Source organism: Malus sylvestris, chromosome 5 (assembly GCF_916048215.2).
Source record: "Malus sylvestris chromosome 5, drMalSylv7.2, whole genome shotgun sequence".
Taxonomy (NCBI): domain Eukaryota; kingdom Viridiplantae; phylum Streptophyta; class Magnoliopsida; order Rosales; family Rosaceae; genus Malus; species Malus sylvestris.
In genome coordinates, this window is record NC_062264.1 from 36246774 (window position 1) to 36272447 (window position 25674).

Consider the following 25674-nt stretch of genomic DNA (forward strand, 5'->3'; position numbering starts at 1 on the left):
CCGCATATTTCCAGTGCGCTCCTTGGAATCAATTCCGTCGTCACTTTCCCACTCTCTCCTCCCATTTGTCATCTTCTCTCCATTTTCCCATGAATTCTGATCGATCGTTCTAAAAGTAGGGCACAACACAAAACACCAACCCCTACCTGATACCCGGAAACGATGCCGCTCTTCGTCTCCGACGAGGACTTCTCCCGCCACGGCAACGACGCCGTCTGGGTGGCGGACAAGGCCGACGCCTATATTCGGGACCTGTACAAGGAGCTTGAGACCGTCAGGGCCCAGAACGACGCCGCTTCCATCACGGCCGAACAGACCTGCTCCCTCTTCGAGCAGAAGTACCTTTCCATCGCCGACGAATTCTCCAAGCTCGAGTCTCAATACGCGCAGCTTCAGTCCTCCCTCGACAGCCGCCTCTCCGAGGTCGCCGAGCTCCAGTCGCAGAAGCACCAGCTCCATCTCCAATCCGTACGAAGCTCGATATTGCTTTAATTTCTGTGTTCATTCTGTTGCTTTCTGTTTTAGAGTTTGCTTAATCAAATGCTTGTGTTTGTTAGTGTTTTTGGGGAGGTTGTTATAGTTATAGCCTACAATTCTATGCTTGTTTGGTTTTAGTTTTCGGTTTTCGATTTTTTGTACGTATGAATATATTTTGATCTTGGTGTATTGATGCGTTCGGTCGTGCGTTGCTGTGTGTGCAGATTGGGAAGGATGGGGAGACAGAGAGGATTAAGGCGGAGGTGTCGGAATTGCACAAATCGAAGAGGCAGTTGATAGAGTTGGTGGAGCAAAAGGACTTGGAAATTAGTGAAAAGAACGCCACCATCAAGTCCTATATCGACAGGATTGTAAGATTTCCTGCATTTTCCTATTTAGCATTTCCGAGGTGAAACCATGTCCGCCATACATTTAGTGACATTTTCGCCTCCTCTTTGTTGATTCTGAAGGTATTATCTTCTGACAATGCTGCTCAAAGGGAGGCCCGTTTGAGCGAAGCGGAGGCAGAATTAGCACGTACCAAGGCTGCATGTACTCGTCTATCACAGGTCAGTCCAAGTAAAATTTATTTATAGTTCACGTCAAGAAATGAAACTTATTTTTAGTTCACTATTCCACTATCTCTTATGCTGCTACATTTTAGTTAGATAGTTGCTCACCATTGGAAAATAATGTTATCTTTCAACATCTTCTGGAGCGTAAATGTGTTTACCGTGCCAAATCCTATAATTTACAGGAGAAAGAACTTATTGAGAGGCATAATGTCTGGCTTAATGATGAGTTAACAGAGAAAGTTAACAGTCTCGTTCGGCTGCGTAGAACGCATGCTGATGTTGAGGCAGATTTGTCTTCTAAACTTGCAGATGTAAGTGTAATTTTCATTATGAAAATAGATTCTCTATGTTTTATGTGAGCATCTATAAAGCATGATGTTGAGGCAGATTTGTCTGACATGGACATAGCATTTGTCTGTGTAAGCATGCCTGTGAAGTATACACATACATTTATGTATTTATTTCTTTGCTTGATTTTTAACATTTCCAGGTTGAGAGACAATTCAATGATTGCTCTAGCTCTTTAAAATGGCACAAGCAAAGAGTGGGGGAATTAGGCGACAGGCTGACGTCTTTACAGGAGGTGGGGATATATTCCTTTTGGTGTTCTAATATATGTTTTGTGTGGTTTGTCAGTTATGTTTTAACTGACATGTTCATACTTATTTCACACTTATAGGAGCTCCACTCATCTAAAGATGCTGCTGCAGCCAATGAAGAGCGATTAACCGCTGAACTCTCAACAGTGAGTTCCTTGAAATATCTTTTATATTAAAATTTATTTTATTTAGCCATATGTTCGACTGGAGTCGTTGTGAATTGAGTTTTATATGTTATTAGTTAATAAAGTACTAGTAACTTGTTTTCTGCTTTGAGAATGTGGAGGATGAGTTAGTTGTATTACAATGGTTGGCTTCTTTAATTACTTATTTTGTTATATTTAATGTGAAAATTTGTTGTTTTTGCAGTTAAATAAGCTTGTTGAACTATACAAAGAAAGTTCTGAGGAATGGTCCAAAAAGGCAGGAGACCTTGAAGGTGTGATCAAGGCTCTGGAGGTGATAATTTCTTGGTTAATCTCGTTTGTCTTTAATTTAGTTTTTATTTGGAGTTTCTGTATTATAATTTTCTGTGTGCTATCATGTAGACACATTTGAATCAAGAGGAAAATGATTACAAGGAAAGACTTGAAAGAGCAGAGTCTGCAAGAAATCAACTTGAGAAGGTATGTGCGTTTCTTCCCCCATTCCCATTGATGCAAGGGGTAATTTTATTTATTTTATTTTTAAATTTTCATGAGCATTGTTATTCTGCAATCTTTTTTGGGTATGATGATTTGAGATGGGATATTGCTGGTAATTGTATTTTTTCGTTTGTTATAATGTTGTTGGCTCTGTTTATTTTCTCTGGACCTCCAGACAATAAGGTGTCTGAGTTTCATTTTCATTACGATGTTTAGTTTTTTTCTGTTAGTAAAGGCAGTGCGTAACAATGTTTCACTGTATTTTTTTGCCCCTTGGGTTATGATGATTATAGGAAGCTGCAGATCTTAAAGTGAAACTTGAAAAATGTGAAGCAGAAATCGAAGCTAGCAGGAAATCAACTGAGCTTAATCTTCTTCCACTCAGTAGTTTTAGTACCGAAGCGTACGTTTGAAGAATTTTTGGTTTCGAGCTCTTATGAGACTGTACTGATACGCATGTATCTTTTTGTCTGAAATGATTTTTTTGTTGCAGATGGATGAATTCATTTGAATCTACCGACATTATGGAGGCTGATCAAGCGGTTGTCCCAAGGATTCCTGCTGGTGTTTCAGGAACAGCATTAGCAGCTTCACTTCTGCGGGATGGCTGGAGTGTGAGTAGTTATTTCAATATACTGCGAGTCATATTTTGTCATCTCTTCGGTTTATTGTTTGTGGTTTTTTTCTTGCCTTTTCTACTGAATGCCTCCCCTCCTTATATAGCTTGCAAAAATGTATGCTAAGTACCAAGAGGCTGTTGATGCCTTTCGTCATGAGCAGTTGGGAAGGAAGGAATCTGAGGCAGTCTTGCAACGGGTATGATCTATATTGTGATTTATAATACGTCCTCTTTTTGGGAATTGACAATACTCAAGATCATGCCTCGGTTTGTTGAACTTGCATAAAATTGTGGGACTTGTGTTTGCATACAGGCTTTTTTTTTCCCGATAAAACCTTTTTATCAAATTATTAATACGTCCTCTTTAGGAGTGGACAATACTCAATATAGTGCCTGTGTTTGTTGAACTTGCATAACATTTTGGGACTTGTGTTTGCATACAGACATTTTTTTTCCTGATAAAACCTTTGTATCAAATTTTTAACCTAAGTTTTTATGTTTTAGGCTGATTTACTTCTGTGTTGACTCCAATTATTGCAGGTTCTATATGAATTAGAGGAGAAAGCAGAAGTCATTTTTGATGAAAGAGGTATATTCTTATATATATATATATATATTCTTATTTTGGAAGCAATCATGTTTTACTAATGATAGTAATGATCATTTTTCGTGATTCGTGAATAAGGATTAAGTGAATTAATACTTACTCTGCATCAGGAACTGAGACATTATATTCTATTGTTTGGCATTTTATGTGTTTGAGAAGTCTATTGCATGCTAGGATGAGGACCAATGATGTAAATAGCATCTGTAGGGAATGAAAGTAAATTATTGAAATGTTTTACATGGTATATGAATAGGCGTTCCCCTGAATTACTAAGAGTCCAACTAGTGATGCTTTAGTTCTAAACAGCCATTATAAAAAACAGACATTTGTTGCCTCCCTGAGCAGGATTGTACATCTCAATTTCAACATGACACTGTTTGCTGTCATTTAGGTTCTTCACAGTTAGGCTATATAAGAAAGAGTTAGACTTCTGGTTTATGGGTTTGGCACCTCATCTAGTTGTTTCTGGGCAATTTCTACTGCTGCGTAATTTTTTCATATAAATATCCACGTTTAGGCTAACAAAAGCAAAAAAAAGATCTATTATTTTTACTTCTGATTGACCATATGGTTGAACCATGTGTTTATTATTAAAATTATAATAATTATTTGGTGAGTGGATGAGGTAAACTTTTTGCTTGCAACTTACAGCATACTATTTGTTGCACTGAAATTACTGTTGTCATCTATGTAGATGAACATGAGAGAATGGTTGAGGCATATTCTATGATCAACCAGAAATTGCAGAACTCGATTTCTGAACAGGCAAACTTGGAGAAGACCATCCAGGAGTTAAAGGTTTTTGACGTTATCCTGATTTTTGTACATACTTCATTTTTATCTATCATATATACTTACGCATTTTTTTCCAGGCTGAGGTAAGGAGGCATGAGCGTGACTACACGTTTGCACGAAAAGAGATTGCTGATCTCCAGCGAGAGGTAATATAAAAGTGCAGATTGATAATAAGATGCATGTATCGTTTGCTTGACTATTCTTTAATAAATTCTTGATTTTGGCAAGTGGCAATGTTATATAACCTTCATTTGTTCAACATACCAGTAGTAAAAATACTCCATACAGGTCATCATCCTCATTTTACTGTCTAATCAGACCTTTAAGTGGATCACGGTAACACATTACGCACTAACATTAATTCGTATCACACCATATCCATATCCGTATCTATATTTATGCTTCATAGGTATGACAAGATAGTTCACTATATTAATCAAATATCCAATTCTATATTTCAAGATCATATGCTATTTATTCGTGCTATTATTTGCCTCGAGAATTATATCATATGCTATTAATAATACATGTCTTACACGTGCATCAATATGCTATTGTACTACATCGAGTGCTTGTATACATTTTGCCTGACTACACTGCATGATGTTTTACAAGATAACCTATTGCCATAGTTTGTAGTGTCCTATAGTCTTTCAATATTTATTTGAAAAATACACTCCCGCTAATTGCAAAAATGTGCAAGCTTTATTGGTCACTATGAGTTTAAATTTTTGGTCCTTTTTGTTTTATGCCATTATTTAATTATCTTGTGTTCTACGATAACATGTAGGTGACAATCCTTCTGAAGGAATGCCGTGATATACAGCTTCGTGGGACATCATCTGGTCATGATAGTCATGACTATGATACTGTCGCCGTTGTTGAGATGAACACTGAATCTGATGCCGAGAGAGTGATATCTGAACATCTTGTAAGCTTGATGCGCATTTTCTTTAATATGACACTTCAAACATATGCTTTTTCTTTTTTGTGTATGGCTGATTGTATCGAATTTCTTTTGGGTTTAACAATGCAAACAGTTGACCTTCAAGGACATAAATGGACTAGTTGATCAGAATGTGCAGCTCAGGAGCCTTGTTCGGAATCTTTCTGACCAGCTTGAAAATAGGGAAATGGAGTTCAAGGTTGGTGTGAGTTTCAAATTTCAATGTTTGTCAGTATGGAACTTGTTTGTTTAACTTAGTAGTTAGTACTACCACCTTTGCTTGTGAAAACTATTTGATAAGCTGATGCGAATGTTGAACTACAGGAGAATTTTGAAATGGAGATCAAGAAGCACACTGATGAAGCTGCCTCTAGAGTTGCGGCAGTGTTACAAAGAGCTGAAGAGCAAGGGCGCATGATTGAATCCCTTCACACCTCTGTAAGCTCTTCTTAAGCCTTCTGAGTAGCTAGGGCGCACATATTTGTTATTTGTACTATAGTTCTTTTTTCCTTTTTGTGATGGCAATCACATACTGGTGATGAAACAATTGCCCTGACTCTTGCATCTTCATAATTTCTGCCTAGGTTGCAATGTACAAAAGGCTATATGAAGAGGAGCATAAACTTCATTCGTCTAGTCCTTGTATAGAAGAGGCTACTCCAGGTCTGCCTCTCGCAAACTATATATTTGAAAAAAAGTCTGAAGATCAAAGGAAGTACAATTCATAAATACGCTGTCTCTTTCTCTCTCTACATATTATATACACACACATATATGATATAGACCTCTAAAAAAGCTGACTATCTTCAGATTTGCTAGTAGATGGAGTAGTATTGTAGATTGAGAGGTCTTAACATACTTTGCTTCAATGCAAAAAAAAAAAAAAAAAAAAAAAAAAAAAAAAAAAAAGGTACTGTGGTACAACTTACTTATTGTTTTTTGCAGAAGAAAGAAGAACTGACGTCAAGCTTCTCTTTGAGAGTTCTCAGGTATTGTGATCATTGGACATTATATAAGGAAGTGCATGTTTGGAATTGTTGTTACTCGGTAATGTTAACTACATTGAAATATTTGAGAATCGAAGAAAATGGAGAAGAAAGAGTAACTGAGAAAGATGAACTAGAGAGAATTTAGAGAGAGAAATATGAGACTTGTAAATTGACTTAAAGGAATGAAGATTGCACACTCTGTTTTTATACTAGAAAGCCTAATAACTCTACCCAAATACTAACAAACTTGCTACCTGTATTGCTAACTGTATTGCTGACTTGTACCCTTAATAATCCCCCTCAATCTCAACTGGGGAAACCCAGTTTGAGATTGGAAGATTCGAGACATGGTAGCGCTGAAAGTGTAGACTTAGGAAAACCACCATTGGATTGATACCCAAACATCTGTCCCTATGTAGCACTTTGACTAGAGTCACCACTTTGGATTAGCCTGCTGCAAACAAGAAAGCACCCTATCTTCATCCTTAGTTTCTTCACACGACCATACGACAGAGAGTAAGTGCATGGGCAATTAAGAACCGCACATAGGCAAATAAAGATTGCAAGAGCTAGACTTTTGCTAAGACAAGTAGCTCCGCATCCTTGTCTTCGTCGCAGGAAAAATCCCGCCTTTCGAGCTTGGAATGAGCTGCAATGAATATCAATTTATGTGCCTTGTCCATTCCCACCCTTGAGTGGCCATAGGCAGACACCCATCTCAATAGAGATCAATTGCATTTGAACCCACATGACGTTGCATGAAGGAAGATGAGCCTAACTGCAACTTTTCCTAGTGACTTAAACTCGGTGAGGCGTGTTACCCACAAAGCCTATTATCTTATGCCAAAAAATACTCAAACCATATCACTGAAGCTTCTAGCTTTATCAAACAAGCGTACCCCATGACCACTTTGTAGCTGTTGACCAAAAGCCTATGTTTGTCAGTCCAAATTTCTTCCATTGCCTTACAGATAAAGACACCATGTATTCCTCTGCCTCTATCAGGAGTTTTACACAAGAACAACCTTCTATAAAGTAGTTGTAGCACACCCTCATGCCGGTATAACAACTTCTTACGGGATTACCCTTCGTGGGATTTGTTGTACTTTTATGTGCAAACGGAAGCGAATTCTAACAAAGTACCAATATCAACGTAGTAGGTGAAAGCTAAAACAAACAATCTAAAACTAACACGAGATTTACGTGGTTCGGAGTAAAGCCTATGTCCACGAGCATAGCACGGCGAGGAATTTCACTAAACAAACGAAGATTACAAAAGAGTGTTTAAACTCTCACAATCCAAATCCCATAAATTACAAACCCTAAACCAAACGAGTAGAGAACCCAAAACTAATGGAGAATATTCTCCCAAATTGCTCCTTAACTCAAAAACTCACAAATTGACTCTTACCAAATTACCACACGAATGAGCCACGAATTTGCCACTCATGACTCCAAACAGTGACCTCCACCCAAAACCAAAATAAAGAAAAGCTCTCTAAACCATGATGAGGCACACTCAATACACTAACCCTAAGGTCCTATTTATAGTGCATAGGACTTAGGTTACAATAATAATCCTAATAGGAAATAAATCCAAAACCTAATCAAATAGGTAATTAACAAAATCTCTCCACCAAAGAAACTAACTAAGAAGTCAAATCCAAACCCAAGTAGGACACCAAAACCAAATAGGTAACACAAACCTAATTTATTGCATCATCCTAATTTTGAGCCAAAAACCCAACAATCTCCACCTCGATGAGAAATTAGCAAACTTCCAAATTTGGGATACCAAAATACAAATTCAAACGTGCACCAAATTCTTTCGAAACTGATCTCCACCTAGACTCAAAAAATCCAAAAGTCTTCAAACTTGAAATTTCCTCCAACGCCTTCTCCAACAAATTCCATTATGGAAACTAACAAATACGAAACAAAATCCAAGCAAAAGCTTGAACATACGAACAAAAAGTGCGAATTGCACTCCACCCAAAGAGCTTGAGTACCAAGCTCCACCTCTTCACATAACCTTTAGAGGAGTTTAGAACAACTATCTTCTACAATGTTTGCATCAACACTAGCAAAAGACTTATCAAACGACTTCTTTTTGCCCTTTTTGAACTAACAAAGCACGCATCTTCAATTGCCAAATACCAAAGTCATTGTCGTCGAACTTTTCAATATCAACTTTCACTGATGACACATAAGGCTTCATAGTGACTGCCAAGCAAAGCCCAACCTAGGCTCTGATACCACTTGTTGTACTTTTATGCGCAAACGGAAGCGAATTCTAACAAAGTACCAATATCAACGTTGTAGGTGAAAGATAAAATAAACAATCTTAAACTAACACAAGAGATTTACGTGGTTCGGCGTAAAGCCTACATCCACGAGCGAAGCACGGAAGGAAGTTCACTAAACAAACGGAGATTACAAAAGAGTGTTTAAACTCTCACAACCCAAATCCCATAAATTACAAACCCTAAACCAAACGAATAGAGAACCCAAAACTAATGGAGAAGATTCTCCCAAATTGCTCTCTAACTCACAAACTCACAAATTGACTCTCACCAAATTACCACACGAATGAGCCACGAATTTGCCACACTCATGACTCCAAACGGTGACCTCCACCCAAAACCAAAATAGAGAAAAGCTCTCTAAACCATGATGAGGCACACTCAATACACTAACCCTAAGGTCCTATTTATAGTGCATAGGACTTAGGTTACAATGAGAATCTTAATAGGAAATAAATCCAAAACCTAATTAAATAGGTAATTAACAAAATCTCTCCACCAAGGAAACTAACTAAGAAGTCAAATCCAAACCCAAGTAGACACCAAAACCAAATAGGTAACACAAACCTAATTTATTGCATCATCCTAATTTTGAGCCAAAAACCCAACAGGATTTACCATCAACAATCTCATTCAACATTGGCTTCGGCCTTTAATATTTACAAAAACAGAAAATTAACAAACTATAGTGTGGCATCGGCCTTAACTATAGCACCACGGGATCGCCCTTTGTGGATTTTACTAGAAACAACTTCTTTGAACAATGGCATCGGCCTTCACAATTTCAACAACAGAAAACCAACATCTATGTAGGATTACCCTTCGTGGGATTTACCGTCAACAACTTCTTCAAACTTCATCTCTTCAAGAAACATACAACCGGACTTCTAATAGATACATGCTACAATTAAGCTGGTTAGACTCTGAAATTATAGGCTGAGATAAGCTCCTGAACAATTCCTACCCAATGAAGAGACAGCAGAAATTCAAGGACTTACGGTATATAATCTTGAAACTAAGTCCCATTTAGAACAAATTATGATAGCAACAGCTGCATTATCAAGGATGAGTAACTTCACCAGCAGGACACCAAGAATCACCCAATTGAGAGTAAAATCCACAAACCATCAACAAAATACTTATTCTGACAATACTGAACCCCAATATCAGAAAAACAACATGAAACTCAGAAAAGATGATCGAAAATGAGATGATTTCATGCCTTAATTTGGATGAAAACAATTGATTGTCACATCCCAGAAGTAATCACAATAAGAAATCATTCTAATTTTTCAAAGAATTCAGAGAAAGTGACCGGAAACATAACCTTCACAAAAATCTTGAGCTGTCATTTCGTCGAACATGTGGACTGCACAATTATTTTTTTTTCTTTAACTTTCCTCCACACCAGAAAACTGAGCACTGATCAAAGTGGCAGAAATAGAGCTCAAAGAGGTGATCTGCGAACTCCACCAAGAGGAAAGAAATAGAGCCAAGAAACCAACAAATCACTCTTGACATTTCGTCGAACATATAATGTGCAAGAATGCACTAGACAACTGCTTCCAATTCACCGCTTCATCTTGAAACCCAGAGGAAAAGCCCAGAAACAATTCAACTCTTGAAAAACCCAGAAATAATTCAATTCTTGAAAAGTTGAAGACGATGAAGATCCGATCCAGATGATTTAGAGCCTCGAAAGTAATCAAAATCTCATTGCATCAACAGTATGAACCCATAACCGCAAAGTAGAAGAAATAGAGAATCGAACTATGAATACGGAGGCATAAACGATCAAATACGCAGAAACGATTGAAAGTAATGAAGAAAAAAAAATGAGAGAAGAGGAATCGACCACCAAGATCCATGGCGTAAGCCTTGGTGGCTCTGATTCATGTTAACTACGTTGAAATATTTGAGAATCGAAGAAAATGGAAAAGAAAGAGTAACTGAGAAAGATGAACTAGAGAGAATTTAGAGAGAAATATGAGATTTGTATATTGACTTCAAAGAATGAAGATTACACACTCTGTTTTTATACTAGAAAGCCTAACAACTCTAACCAAATACTAACAAACTTGGTAACTGTATTGCTAACTGTATTGCTGACTTGTACCCTTAATAGGTAATTTGTACTGCCATAAGATGTGATAGAAAATATGAACTAATGTAGGAAGCTACAAGAAAGGCCCAAGACCAGACGGCAGAACGAGTGAAATGTCTGGAGGAAGATCTGGCAAGTACCAGGTAAACAAAGTTGTTAACTGTTCCTCCTCAGAGATCTTTTATTGTATTCTTAAGTATGCTTTTCATACGTAAACGTCTCTTGGTATTCATCTAGACTTTTGACCTCTTGTCAAATTTTTGAATAGTTAGTTATTATTGTGATAATCTTGGCGCCTACTATTATTTTGATTTGTTACAATAGTTGAGTGGATCAGCCTCGAGATCTACGAAGCCAAGCAGTGCCTTCGTATGATCAACGAGCTGGATGAAGCTCGGTGGGAGTTGATGGCTGCTTTTCGGCAGGCGCAACAATTCTTTCCCAATATAATCCATCTTTTTTGGGTTTATTGGTTTAGTAAAAGTTTCTGCAATGCAGTTTTGCTCTCCTTTTTGGTTAGTTTGTTATACTGTCAACCTCATGTATTTAGTTGCCTATTCAATAACACTTTGGTTTTTATGGTCAGGAGTGAGATCATATCGTTGCGGTCAGAGCGTGACAAGTTGGCTTTGGAAGCAAATTTTTCTCGAGAGAGACTTGAGAGCTTTATCAAAGAATTTGAGCATCAGGTGATAGAATGTGTTGTCAAATATTTCTCTGCCCATGGCTCATTTTTTTTTAAGTTTTAATATTGGTGCGGTGTGATATGAGTCATATAACCAATATATGTTCAAGTGTTAATTTATGTTTTCTTGTTTGTAATGCATAAATATCAGAGAAATGAAACAAATGGTGTTTTAGCAAGAAACGTTGAGTTCTCTCAGTTGATAGTTGACTACCAACGAAGGCTGCGTGAAAGTTCTGAATCTGTTCAAACTGCTGAGGAGCGTACTAGGAAGTTGACTATGGAGGTGACGCTTATTATCTTAGTTTACAAAGCTTGGTCACTTTTGAAAGTCCTCACTTAACATCTTGTATCAATACAGGTGTCTGTTTTGAAGCATGAAAAGGAAATGTTGGAACATGCTGAGAAGCGTGCTTGTGACGAAGTTCGTAGTTTGTCGGAAAGGGTCCATAGACTGCAGGCCAGCTTGGACACTATTCAGAGTGCCGAGGAAGTTCGTGAGGTAGCTCATCTCACTTTGTTCTTTTTAAGTTAATTTTAATTGGATGTTTATGCTCATCCCTCACATCTCATATCTGTATTTGATTTTCTATCATGCAACTACAGGAGGCAAGAGCTGCTGAGAGGAGAAGACAAGAAGAGTATACGAAACAAATAGAGGTATGTAGTCATAATGTTCCACCTCTAGCTCCATGTGTACACGTGATGCTTCAGATATTTTTTTTCTTCCGGGTTGATGGGGTGGTCTGTCTATGGGTTTTTTCACTTTGGGTTGTTAATTTGATCCATGTGGAAGTGTTCAAATAGAAACCATACTTAATGTTAAGGTCTGTTTATTCAAGGGCGTAAATATTACAATATGATTACATTTTCAGAGGGAGTGGGCTGATGTCAAGAAAGATCTACAAGAAGAGCGAAACAATGCCCGTACTCTCACACTTGACCGTGAGCAGTCCGTACAAAATGCTATGAGACAAGTTGAAGAAATGGGAAAAGAGTTGGCTAATGCTTTGCATGCTGTTGCATCTGCTGAGACTAGAGCTGCTGTAGCCGAGGTCCTTTTTCCCTTCATTTTCATGTTCTATATATATAATCTCCACCATATGTTTGTAACCGCAATTTCAATTGGCTCACAGAATAAGCTCATGTATCATTGTTATCCCGTTCAATGTCTATGATTTACAAGATAAGATATGAATTTTTTGTTGATAACACAGGCTAAACTGACTGATCTGAACAAAAGGATTAAGTCCTCTGACGTTAAGGTATATTTTCTAATAAGCGGTGTTCTTGACATGTCTGAAGTTCGTCTGTGATATATGTCATATTCTTAACCTGCTTTGATTTTCCTTAATTTGGGACTGAAGTAATTCTGATATAGTTTTCCTCTGCATCTCTTTTCGTACTGATGCAGGTTGTTGATGTCGATGGTGGGAGCGGATCCTCCTCCTTGACTAGTGATGAGGTCAGTTCTGCCGTTTACTTGCCTATTTCTTGAATGTTGCTTACTTTTTCTTTGTTAATTGATGTTTCCGGGGTTGCCATTTCTAATATTATTCTGTTTTCTTTGTTACTGACATTGATATTTAACGATTTCCATAGATCCAACCTATGCATTTGTTTATTTTCATTTGTAGACGGTGGTTGCTTTTTATTTTGGGAGCTTGTACCATTCTTTTGTATTGAGTTTGAGTCATTTGATCCTGACATTGCCTTGGTTGATTAGGCTTTGGTGACATTGCGTGCTGCAAAGGAAGAGATTGAAAAGTTGAAAGAGGAAGTGCAAGCTAACAAGGATCACATGCTACAGGTACTTACTGTTCCTTGACTTGCTTAATATCTTAAAGCCTACTGAAACTTATGATTTATCTCTATTTTAATTTCACAGTATAAGAGCATAGCTCAGGTAAATGAAGATGCATTGAGGCTGATGGAATCTGCCCATGAAAACTTCAAGATTGAGGTACTACTCTCTGTATTTAGTTTATGGATGAATTAGTACTTCAATGTCCATCAGTTTATACGGAATTATGATCCCAAATACTTTACAGGCCGAAAAACTAAAGAAATCGCTTGAAGTCGAACTTCTTTCTCTAAGAGAGAGAGTATCTGAACTTGAACACGAGTGTAGTTTGAATTCTCAAGAAGTTGCTTCAGCGGCTGCAGGAAGGGAAGAAGCTCTTTCTTCCACTCTATCAGAAATTACAAGTTTAAAGGAAGAAACCTTAACTAAAACGTGGGTTCCTCATATTTTTCATTACGTCATGAATTTGATTATTCCATTTGGCATCTCATCTCTGTTTTATTTGTAGTTCCCAAATTGTGTCACTGGAGATTCAGATATCTGCTTTGAAAGAAGACTTGGAGAAAGAACGTCAGCGATCACGTTCTGCTCAGGCCAATTATGAAAGACAGGTTAATCTGCATGTGTTTGTTTCTTGTATAATTAGGGGTCAAGTGATTTGTTGCTTTTCAATTAGAAAAATGGTTTATAAACTTATCCAAACTGGGACTATTGATGCTCATTGATTAAACTGTTCCAATGGGCCTGTCCTGTCAAGGTTTGAAATGTTGGGGGTTTCTTGACAGCAGTTTTTTTTTTAAGTCTTTTACTCTATAGGGTTGTGGTTTGATAGTGGGTTTTCAGGTGGTTTTTTCTCGTTTACTTGTGTTGCTTGTCGGAATTGAATTTTAAGGCTGTGATCGAGTCCAATCAGCTGAATATTTCTTATGAATATGTAATTAACTGTTGTTTAAGAAGTTGTACATGCTCTTGTAAATTAGTCGTCAAAGGCTCTGATACCCCGATTTATCCCAATAAAAGGATGTCAGCAATTATTACTATAATCTTCCTTCAGTAGCTGTTGAGCACCTGAGATTGACATGTTTTACATATTGTATATACATTTTATTCACTGATGGCTAAGAAATGATTCTTTATCTCGTTCAGGTTATCCTCCAGTCCGAGACAATACAGGAGTTGACCAAGACATCGCAAGATTTGGCTATGCTCCAGGAAGAAATGTCAGAGTTGCGTAAATTGGTTGATGCACTCAAAGGCGAAAATGTAACTTTACTCTCTCATGGGAATTGTCAGTTTACTCTCTCATGGGAAATGTCAGTTTGCCATAAGTCTTGTTTGGTTGTGTTATGCAAGCTGATTTTGTTTTATTTTACTTACAGAATGAACTCAAGTCTAAGTGGGAATTTGAGAAGGCAATATTAGAAGAATCAAAAAATGTTGCCGAGAAGAAGTACATTGAAATCAACGAACAGGTTATTGCAGTGCATTTTATCATGATTTGCAGACTGTCCTCTTTTTCGGTCAGTTTTATGTCAATATCTTGAGGTCGAGTAAATTGCTGTTAATAATCAGTACAAGTCAAGTTTGTTGAAACATAGTCCTGTATTTGATAACCAATTTTAGGACTTGATACGTTAGATGAAATTTTGTGAATGAACCTTGCATTTAGCACATGTTATTGGAATTCTGTTCCATATTTGAATTTTTCTTTTTTCATATTCCCTTGTCTTCTTCTGAAGCTCCAACTTTGTTTGCAGAACAAAATACTGCACAGTCAACTTGAGGCTTTGCACATTCAACTGACTGAAAGAGATCGTGGTTCAGTTGGAACTTCTGCAATCACTGGTCCAGATATTTCAGGTGATGCTGGTTTACAAAATGTGATAAGTTATCTTCGACGGACAAAAGAAATTGTAAGTTCTTTTGCTGTTATCAATGTTCTCTCTTAACAGGCAGAGACTTATATATATTATAATTTGATATTATTATTGTTTTCAACTTGACAGGCAGAGACAGAGATTTCCTTAATGAAACAAGAAAAGCTTCGATTACAATCACAAGTGGGTTTGTAAAAGGCGTTTTCTTTTTGCTTATCCGCCATTATTTGTTATTTTACAAATGGAAAAATGAGGTTGTGATTGAACTTTTAACTCTTGACTGAAAAAAGCCTTGTCATGTTGCTGTGTTTTCCTATAAATTTTCTGACTAGGAGGTCTCTTTGTTTTTGTTCCTATCATTTGATGGTACTATGTGCTCTTGCATTTATCCTGAGGATGTTTGTCTGTTGTGATTTTTGTATTTCTGTGTTATCATGGTTATTTCATCTGTCCTTGGTTGAATTCATGCATTTATTTTATATTTGCTTTTGTAGCTTGAGAGTGCCCTCAAGGCTTCAGAAACAGCCCAGTCATCACTTCATGCCGAGCGCACTAATTCAAGATCATTGTTCACTGAGGAGGAAATGAAATCCTTGCAACTACAGGTTAGTTTCTTTTCATTGTGTTCTATTGTTCTCAAATTCCAGAGGTATATTATACTTCTTAGCTGTTATTGCTTGATCTCTTTCCATTATTTTGTTGTAATATGGTGTTTCTCAAACTACATGTGCAGTGTCAGTATATTCCACTCAAGTGTTTGACCGTTGTTTATTCGACACTGAACTCTATTCTGTGTTTCTGTGGACATTGTACAGCAGACTATTTTGAGATTATATCCCAATACCTACTATTTTCCCCTTCTAACTTTATTTATGCTGTCATGATGAAATGTCTTTGCAGGTTAGAGAAATGAACTTACTTCGTGAAAGCAATATCCAACTCAGAGAAGAAAACAAGCACAATTTTGAGGAATGCCAGGTATTTCAAATTTTTACTGGAAAGGATTCCCTCCATGTAGATAATTGTTCTTCTTCCATGTAAACATGACTCATTATTTTTTCTTTCAGAAATTCCGTGAAATATCACAAAAAGCTAGTGCTGAGACTGAGAACCTAGAGAGATTGCTACAGGAGAGGCAGATTGAGTTGGAAGCCTGTAAGAAAGAAATTGAAATGCAAAAGACAGAGAAAGAACACTCAGAACAGAGGGTTCGTGAGGTATTGATCTCGGAACTGCTTTCTGTCTCTCTGTTTTAAGTACATCTAGTAACTGTGAAAATATGTATACAGTTCATGACGGGGGATTCTATCTTTCTCTCTCGCCCCCTACTCCCTCTCCCCCCCCCCCCCCCCCCCACAAAAAAAAAAGGGTTTTGTTTTATTCTGAGAACTATAAACTTTCCCAGCACACTTCAACCTATTATAAACATACTAAAAGTCCCAACTGAGACCTGTGTAGACTCCAGAGAGCTAGATATCAATAATTGTGTATCTATGCCTGGCATCTGAAAGACTCATTTGGACCTTAATACCAGTAGAAAAGTGCCAATTTTGTGGTAGTACCTGTTGCAGATATAAGTACAAATGAGCTCATTGATAAATATATTCAATATTCTAATGTACTCTCTTTCTTGAAGTTACTTGAAAGGTATAGAAATATTGATGTTCAAGATTATGATCGCGCAAAGGATGATGTTCGTCAGTTGCAGGTAGGCTGACACCTTTATAAGCATATTAATTGCTTTAAGCTTGCATTTCTCCTGTTAGTTATTATATCTTCGCCTCTTAGTTGAGATATACTGACATGTTATCGTTGATATGTGTGAATCCTTGTCCACATTTAAAAGATGTTGAAAAACATTACAAATGATGATAGTATTTTGATCCTCGATGCTTTATCAGTGGTTACGTAACTTATGTTATGCATGTGATAAACTTTAACTTGTTTGTCCCTTTATTGGTTTACTTTATAATTTGATTATCTGTACAAACTAAGGTGTGCTTATAAGTGCATTTGTATCTTACTTTGTTTCAGTTCCCTTCAAATATCAAATACTTAATGTGATTTCTTGTGCTTTATTTTATCATTGTTATTGTATGCTTCTTTATTTTAATTTTAATTTTTATGTTCTTAGAAAAAATTGGAGGAGAAGGATTCTGAAATACTAGAAGTCAAGAAACTTCTTTCAGAAAAGATGGAGACTGTATCACGTCTGGAGCGAGATATTGCTAACTGCAGATTGGAACTGACTGAGATGGAGAAGAGAATGAGTGATGCTTTGCAAGCTGAGGTACACCTTAATTTCTGTATTCTAAGATCAGATTTGTAGAAGTGCTTGTCATTGGATTTCTTATACGATTCTCTGTATAACCTTCTTATGGCTGACATGCACAGGCAAGTCTAAAATCAGAAATCGAGAAGCATAGGAAGATGGCCACTCAGTATAAGGTTTTTTAAATTTTCATGTCCTTTATAATGAACAATTATTACTTGAAATTAAATGCATATTTTATTTCTAATCCTCTCTTGACTAGTTTTTGACATTTAAGTGTTGTGTTAAAAGGTGAAAACTTTTCTTATTTGTTGGTTGGTGATTAACCATTCATCAATCTGCAGAGGAGGCTCGAAATGTTCTCAAGAGAAAAAGAGACCGTTTCAAAAGAAAAGGAGACACTGTCCAAGGAAAAGGAGGAACTGAGCAAGGAGAATCAAGCTCTTTCTAGACAGCTGGAGGAAGTCAAATTAGGTATGTTTAAACCATCCATCAGTCCTTTTCCATTCAGTTGTAAAATAATCCGCTCATTATCTGTTTGACTGTCTTACAGTGAAACGAGCATCAGTAGATACTACCGGGGTGCAAGCAATTAGGGAAGAGAAAGACCAGAAAATTCAGGTTGAACTTGATAGTCATTTTTGTTTTTTCGCTCTCTCTCTTTGAACCTCTTTTGCCAGTTGTGACTCATTTACTATGCTCGCTCAGCTTCTGGAAAAGCATTTGGAGAGGCAAAGAGAGGAGCTGAGAAAGGAGAAGGATGAAAATCGGATGGAGAAAGCAATGCGCAAGAAGATGGAGAAGGCTGTAACAGATTCCTATAATAATGTTGACCAGGTTTTCTATCTGTCCATTGTTGTAAATTCCATATCAGTTAATGCATTCTACCCATACATCCTAGGGTTTACTTCTGAAATTCAGCTGGACGTGTTCTTGGTACTTCAATTTCAATATGAATATATGCTGCATTACAAAGTGATGCATGTGATATTTTTTGCTTTAGGACAAGTCGAACTTCATGAATGAACTCGAGAAGCATAAGCAGGCTTTGAAGCAGCTTTCAGATGAACTTGAAAAGCTGAAACATGCAAAAGACAGTCTCCCTCAGGTTTGATTGTTATTTATCAAACTGGAAAGCAGATTCCTTTCACTCACCTTATGAATATCTATATTCTAACTTGTTTTATGTACTTTGTTCATCATATTTCAAAACCGTGTTTATACTTGCTGTTTCATCTGGGTTTGTTTTAATAGTATATTCCATGTAACTTAGGGTACCTCAATTGTTCAAATGCTTTCGGGAACCATACTGGATGGTCTTGCTGCTGCCTACGGTTTAGCTGTCGAAAATTTCGAAAAGACAGCACATTCAGTTCACAGTGAGTTTGGTGCTCACGGTGTTCTTGCAAACACTCCTCCAGTTGCAGATACTTCATTACCGGCTACCTCTGGTACTTTTGTTAAGCAATTCTTTTTATACTGAGGATTGGTTTATTCATTTTTCATTCCCATCCTTCATTTTGTAAATGCCGCTATTTCTTTATTCATGAGTAAATTCGTTAACTTTGTGTGCCAATGTAGGTACCGCTCAAGCATCCACGGTTATGTCTTCAACGAGTCCTGCAAGGGGCTTAGTATCCAAAGCAACTGAAGAGAGGGGCTTAGCATCCACAGCCACTGAAGAAAGCGCAAAAACAATCACTTTACCCAAAGGCAATGTCGAAACCCGTAAACAAGGAAGGAGATTGGTTAGGCCCCGGCTTGTAAGACCTGAAGAACAACAAGGTGATGTAGAGATGTCAGAGATGGAAGGGACCCGCAATGGGGGCAAACAAGCACCATCGAATGAAATGGAAGTTCAAGGCAATGCTACTTTGCCACAACAGCTGCTTCGGAAACGTCTTGCTTCTTCATCTACTTTTGAGTCCCGTGAGGAATCAAATAACCAAGGGGAAATTTGTCCTGAGGTGGCAGCACCTGTTTCAAAGAAGGCCAAAGGTTCAGATTCTCTACAAGGGACTGAAGGGCAGCCATCTGCTATTTCGGAAAATCTTGGGAGTGTTCCAGTCAAAGATGAACCTTTAGACGTCGCTGTTGATTTGCCGCAAAGTTCAAGTGAGGAAGCTGCTGTTGATGCCGAGAAAGAAGAAACTGAGACTGCTGGGGAGAAGGTTGAAGAGCCAAATGAAAGACAGTTTGATGGTTTGAGTCAAGTTGAATCACAGAAGGATAGTGATTTAGTGGAGAATGTGGATGGATCAGATGGAAAAGATCTACCATCGCACGATGGAGCCAAAGATCAGGTTGAGCTAGAGCAACAGTCCAGTGATTTTGGAGGAGACCGAGAAGAGGGAGAGCTGGTCCCTGATATTTCTGAGCTTGAAGGTGGTGATGCGATGGGCAGTCCTGAAATAGGGGAAGTTCAACCTGAACCTGTAACAACTCCCGAGGCTTCCCCAGCTAGGGGCGATGATTACGGTGTTGCTGCTGGTTCTGTTGTGGATATCGGTGAGGTTAATTCTCCAGAGGTTCTTAATGATGAGAAAAATGATGACATTGATGCAACTGAAGAAGCTGCTGATGGTTCCGATAAGTCAATTGATGGTAATGACCATACTTTGACGGAGACTGACCAGGCTGCCGAAGCTACCTCAGTAATCGTAGATACCACTTCAACAAGTACCACAGCAGAAGTAAGCGTTTCAAAACAAGCTAGTCCCAGTGTTACTGCAGGAGAGGTGAGACAGGTGTCTCCTGTGATTATTCCGTCAACTACCATAAATTTAACAACACGAGCTCTGGAGAATGCACGCCGAAGACAACAGGCCAGAGGGCTCTCTACTTCACCAAGCACAGGTCGTGGAGGACCTGCCGGAAGACAAACTGGAAGATCTGGACGTGGACCTCCTGGACGTGGGCGTGGGCGCGGACGTTCTCGTGGGTCAACATCAGGCAATCAAGGTTGAGACCAAAATTTATATATCCCCCCATACTGCCATTGAAATGAGCATAAGGGGATTGTCTCCATTTTTACATCCATTTTGTAGTTGAACGTGTTGTTGCGATTTACGGTGTCGCGAAAATCTCTAGGCATTTTGAAGGACATTATTACCACTCACTTTACATGGTCACTGTCCGTAGAATATGGATTTTGGAAAGAAGTTGGTTTGAGGATAAGTGTGTTGGTGCTCAATGAGTCGTATGTAAATCCTTTTTTACTTCATGGAGATTGAGCACCTGCCTATTATTTTGCATCCTAAAGTCTATCGCGTGGCTTACTTTTTCGTTGGGGAAAAAAGGACGCGAAATTGACCCTCTTTCGTTCGTGATATCAAATTTTCCGGCAACAATTAGTTTCGAACTTTCCGGTTACCTTTGCGCTTCACCAGAATGTATCCATTCCCGATTGACCTGCATATTTGGTGAATCAGGCGAGAGGCCAATAATGCTAAACAGAAATACGGGTAATTTGTTACGAGGCAAAGGTTCTAAAATACGTTAGTCGGGCGGTGGACTGGTGCCTAGCGCCTAGTCGGATTATGTAGATTTAAGTAAATTTATTATATTTCGTGTAAATAAGTTTATTTATACTTAAAATATATATAAATAAATTACAAAATAGAATGACATATATATTATGAAAATATGGAAAACAAATCTATAATGTGTGTTCATTTAAGTATTCAATAAATCTCTTACAATTTATTGCAAAAAATAATATGCAAAATAAAATTTATCTATTTTCTGTCTATATGAGTCACAACATAAGCGGGTTTGGACGGGCTAGATGGACGCCTCAACAATTCTAGGCGCCCTTTCTTAATTTTTATATGTCTAGGCATTAATCAGGGTGATGGCCAACCGCCTAGCACCTAGGCGGCGCTAGACGGAACCTAGGCAGCAGTAGGCGGGGATTTTTAGAACACCGTTAGGAGGTCACAATATTAGGATTGAGTCATCAATATTTTGCACTAATAGAAAATCGACGGATTATTCTCCCACCAAGATATTTTTAAGAAATTAAAGATATCAGCATTTTTTTTCTTTTTCCGAATTACATTTGTGAACACTAAACAAAGAACCAAATACACTTTTATGCTGAGAGAACAAATGCTAACGTATGTAGGCAGAGGAGGGAGAGAGGACTTGGATTCCAAAGCCACCATTTCATCTCTCTATTTTTTTTATGGGAAAACGACGATGGCGATGCTACGCCTTCGGATTTCATCTGCAAATTTACATCTTTTAACTGCTCGAAACGTTGATTCTGGTTTTCTGGTGTATAATCTAATCTGTCATATGCCCATATCTCTGCACCCTTTCCTTTGCCTTTAACCTGAGGCCCCTACTCAGCACTGATACTTAACTCACTTATTTTTTGCTGCCACATAAAACACAATTTCTGGTTAACATTCCTGAGAAGAAAACAAGTTTCAAGCAAACCGAAAGAACAAATTTAACTCTCCCGCTTTGTCCTTCTGCACTCCTCTCCTTGTTTATGTTTATATATTTTTTTCTTTGAATTATCCAATCCAATGCCCAAAGAAATGAGAGGAATGCAGGGAAAGAAAACTCTCGGAAATCAATTCCCCACAAAATATAATAAATGTTAATCCTATCTGAAAGAATAGAATAAAGTCATCCCCATTTCAAAAATTTGAATGGCACCGCACTCTCCACTTTATTACTTGCTTTATTCTTAATCCTTTTGTAGTTAAAGAGAATCATCTTTCTAACAGCAATATTGCATTTGATCCTTTATACGTGCAAGAATTTTACTTAATCTGTCTTTTTCTTTGACTGAAAAGAATCGAGAGAAAGGAAGAGCAGCGGCATACCTGCAGTCCGTAGTAAGGTGTAGATTGTCTGATCCTCTTTTCCTGCATCATTTTCTGGCGGTTTTCGTAGAAATCAAAATCATCCAGTATCGATGTCCTTGACATATGATTTTTAAATATGTTCAGCAGTTCAATACCCTGAAGAAAATTCACCTGCAAAATATAAATGTAATCACAGATTGAGATTGGTAATTTGAGATAAAATGCAGAGAAATTAAATCAAACAATTAGTTGGTTTTGCACACCTCTTGCGTGTCTCTACTATTGGTCACAGGCTTGTTCTCATTATTCTCGAGTATTATATGTCGTAACTGTGGGTTTGGGACGTCTTTTATGATATGCCACTTGACCGGAAAATAACCATTCCACTTATCCTGCTGCCAGAAGTCCATGTTCTTATTGAAGTCGACACGACCAATCATCTCAGCTACTCCACAAAACTGACCACTAGCATTAACCTGAAGCACATCATAAAACAGAGAAGCAAAGATTGGATTAGTAAATCATTTCAGAGACCGAAGGCCTAAAAGTCTGCAGTAGAAAATTCCTGCTTCAAAAATAAGGTCTAAATCTCCAGCATACTGAAAAGAAAAGGAAGACAGGACACTTGCAGCCCTTCTGTGCCGCCTTCTCTTGTGCATCTTGATACGTATTGTCCAGCCTCTTGTTCCCGTTAGGAGTACTAGCCCACACATTGTACTTAATGCTTTTATGAATATCATCTTCACTGTAAGATTTGATCACAAAGAAAAGGGCTTGCTCGTATTTGGTTGGAAAGTCGGGGAGGTTATATTGATCCTTCCTAATGACAGATGCTATGCCATCAGATTTTCCATTCTCTTTGTCAGCTCCGGACACCAATGCACCTTTAGGATTGGTTGTTCTGGGACCATGGTTCTTCTCATTAAACAGATTAATATCTTTAACACCATTAGCCTTACTTCTTGGTTTCAACTTGTCAGAGCCACCCCAGCCCTTTGCATTTGTTTTTAAAGTTGGAGAATTGTTTGGATAGAGAAGTCCGCCTGTCTCTTGGTAGACCGGACCCTTTGCTACCGAAAAGTAACCTTTCGCTAGAGCTTCTGTTTGAAGACTTGAGGGACGCAGCGAGGCCTAGACATCATTGAAAAATCCATCAAAATGCCCAAGATAAGAGAATACAATGCCACCGGCAGAAAGAAATAGTACTCTACCTTGTTTACTGGCTTTGACTGATTTCGCGCACCATAACCTGATTCAACATCCAACGGCTTGGAAGATTTTGAGAGTGGAGCACGAGTGTGACTAGGGGAAGAGAAATTAGGTTTATAGGGCGGTGTTTGTAAGACTCCATTGTAGGGATTTCCGAATGTTCCATCTCTAACAAGAGATGGATCCCACAAGTAGGGTGACTGGACGAACTCCCCATGAGGAGGAAGAGAAGGGTTATATCCAGGGGAAATAGGGGCTTGGTACACGGGGCTCATGGGGGGATACATCTGTTGACCAACGTATTGCCCATCACTACCGATTGGAGAAATGGGCATGTACGTCGAGTAGGGATCATAACCAGGCTGAAATCCTGGCATCAAGTAGACAAAAGATCCATTATCTGCTTGCATGACCTAAATGAAGCAATAGTGACTATAAGATCATTTTGTTACAAATCGCAGAATACCAGAAGTAATCAAAAGGCACGTTGAAATCAACAGCCGTATGAATCCATATACATATCAATGTTTTTCATGCGCAATTGTGAGATAGTAAGGGAACTTACCGGGTATTGCATCTCCACCCCGGTTCCACCAACATAGTATCCATTGTTTTCCATTTCATAACCTGCGAACATGGTAACAATTAGATGTTAAAAGTATTCTATGAACACGAATTGTGGACCGGAGTTATGAGAAGCTGCAGCAAACCTGGATACGTGTATCCGTAATATGTGGTGGGTGGATAAGAAGTCAAGGATTCATAATCTGCATCTGCATCACTTTTTTTGACACTAGCATTTGTATCTCCCACGGTTGAAATGCATGATGCTGTATCAGATGGGCTCCCATCCTTGCTGAGGGCCTTAAGACACACACACACAAACAAACCCAAAAATTCATAAATCAGATTTTCATGGATCATAAAGCAAGCAGAAATAAAAACTCTGCTAATCGCGCATCGAAATCTAAATATTCAACATGGCAACTCAATCTAAGCTTGAAAGCTTAAGCGGTTAGGCCTAAAAGCACCCAGTAATTATTGCAATTAAATAAGGGAAATGATTTTCACACCCTCTTCGTCCCTTGGACTCGAATAAATCGACGGTGAATCAAGAGACAGAAACAAACAAGGGAGTGCAGGAGGAAAAAAGGGAGTGTGAAAAAGAGTTGTACTATTTGGATATACAACATGACAATTGAAATTCAAAAAAACATGAAATAAATTGAAAATTACCAGATTGGAACTAAACAATTCTGAGGATTGAACATGTGGGTTTGAATCTTTTTCTTCTTCCTGCTCTTTTTTAAGAGCTGATCACATAAAATCAGATTACAAAGCTCAATCAATCACATAAACAAAACAAAAATAAAAACACGAAATTCAGAAGAAAAAGAAATTAAAAGAAAAGAAAAGGAGAGGAGATTGCATACAGTTGTGATGAAATTGAGGTGCAGCAGCAGCAGCCATGGCCTCTCTCCAAAGGTAAAAGAAAATCCCTTTGAATCAATCAAATGAAATCAAACTAAAAATAAAAACCAAAGATATTTTTGGGGTGTGTTTGTTTTTGAAAGAGAATCCTATAATTTCTCAAACAATATTAGTATCTGTCTCTCTGTCTGTCTATCTATCTATCTATCTATCTATCTAAAACAATCTCACGTTGTAACAACACAACAAAACCGGCTAAAAATTGGCGCTCTGTAATCTCTGCTGCCCAAAACTCCAACAATCCCACTCCTCTTCTGCTGCTTTTACTACTAAATTTCCACTTTTTCTTTCTTTTGGAGTTTTTCTGTTTTTCCAAAACAAAATAAAATTCTAATCCAAACCCAACAACAATCACCAAATCACACACACAGAAAACACATAAAGTTTTTGAATTGGAAGGGGAGAGAGAGAGAGAGAAATGGTTTTACTTGAGAACAAGAAGAACAAGAAAGAGCTTCAAACAGCTAACAGCAGACAGACACAGTAAAGTCAACAACAGCAATAACAACAATTTATGGCAAATGGACGGTGTTGAGGCCTCCACGTTCTCTCCTTATTCTTGTTAAATATTTATGGAAATTAATCATTTAAATATTTAATGATATTGCTTTTCTGCAACTATGCTGACATACTATTCTGGTTGTACTTTCTGCCTCAGGTTACTGTTTTCTTGCCTATTTGTGGGATGATGGGATCTTTCTATTTTTTATCACCACCATGGCTTAAAGGTTTTAACTTTTATGGATCCATAACATTATCAATATTCATCAAGCATGAAGCTACTGCCTTTTTTAAATATATATATTTGTAGTAATATATACACGTAGCTTTCATATTCATAAATCCCAATTTCCAAAT

General features: G+C 37.9%; 2 protein-coding genes across 2 annotated transcripts; one reads left to right on the forward strand and one right to left on the reverse strand.

The window, feature by feature from the left end:
- Positions 1-13: 13 nt before the first annotated feature.
- On the forward strand, positions 14-20557 carry LOC126622210 (nuclear-pore anchor-like). Its single transcript, XM_050290882.1, has 47 exons — positions 14-468; positions 702-848; positions 948-1046; positions 1235-1363; positions 1543-1635; positions 1732-1797; positions 2021-2110; positions 2200-2277; positions 2589-2698; positions 2789-2909; positions 3019-3111; positions 3455-3503; positions 4216-4319; positions 4394-4462; positions 5107-5247; positions 5357-5461; positions 5587-5700; positions 5847-5925; positions 6208-6251; positions 10728-10801; positions 11245-11347; positions 11495-11629; positions 11705-11845; positions 11950-12003; positions 12219-12398; positions 12561-12608; positions 12758-12808; positions 13070-13153; positions 13232-13306; positions 13395-13579; positions 13656-13758; positions 14294-14410; positions 14527-14619; positions 14905-15060; positions 15154-15207; positions 15519-15629; positions 15925-16002; positions 16092-16241; positions 16661-16732; positions 17159-17314; positions 17419-17472; positions 17641-17770; positions 17850-17917; positions 18005-18133; positions 18300-18404; positions 18570-18747; positions 18878-20557. The coding sequence occupies exons 1-47, from the start codon at positions 163-165 to the stop codon at positions 20260-20262; spliced, it is 6306 nt and encodes a 2101-aa protein (XP_050146839.1). The 5' UTR covers positions 14-162; the 3' UTR covers positions 20263-20557.
- Positions 20558-21240: 683 nt separating this feature from the next.
- Positions 21241-25319, reverse strand: LOC126622215 (YTH domain-containing protein ECT2-like). The gene is made up of 9 exons (XM_050290894.1): positions 24759-25319; positions 24562-24638; positions 24036-24189; positions 23891-23952; positions 23328-23738; positions 22717-23247; positions 22380-22592; positions 22135-22287; positions 21241-21677 (listed from the first exon to the last, which is right to left on the reverse strand). The coding sequence occupies exons 1-9, from the start codon at positions 24793-24795 to the stop codon at positions 21642-21644; spliced, it is 1674 nt and encodes a 557-aa protein (XP_050146851.1). The 5' UTR covers positions 24796-25319; the 3' UTR covers positions 21241-21641.
- Between the last annotated feature and the right edge of the window lie 355 nt (positions 25320-25674).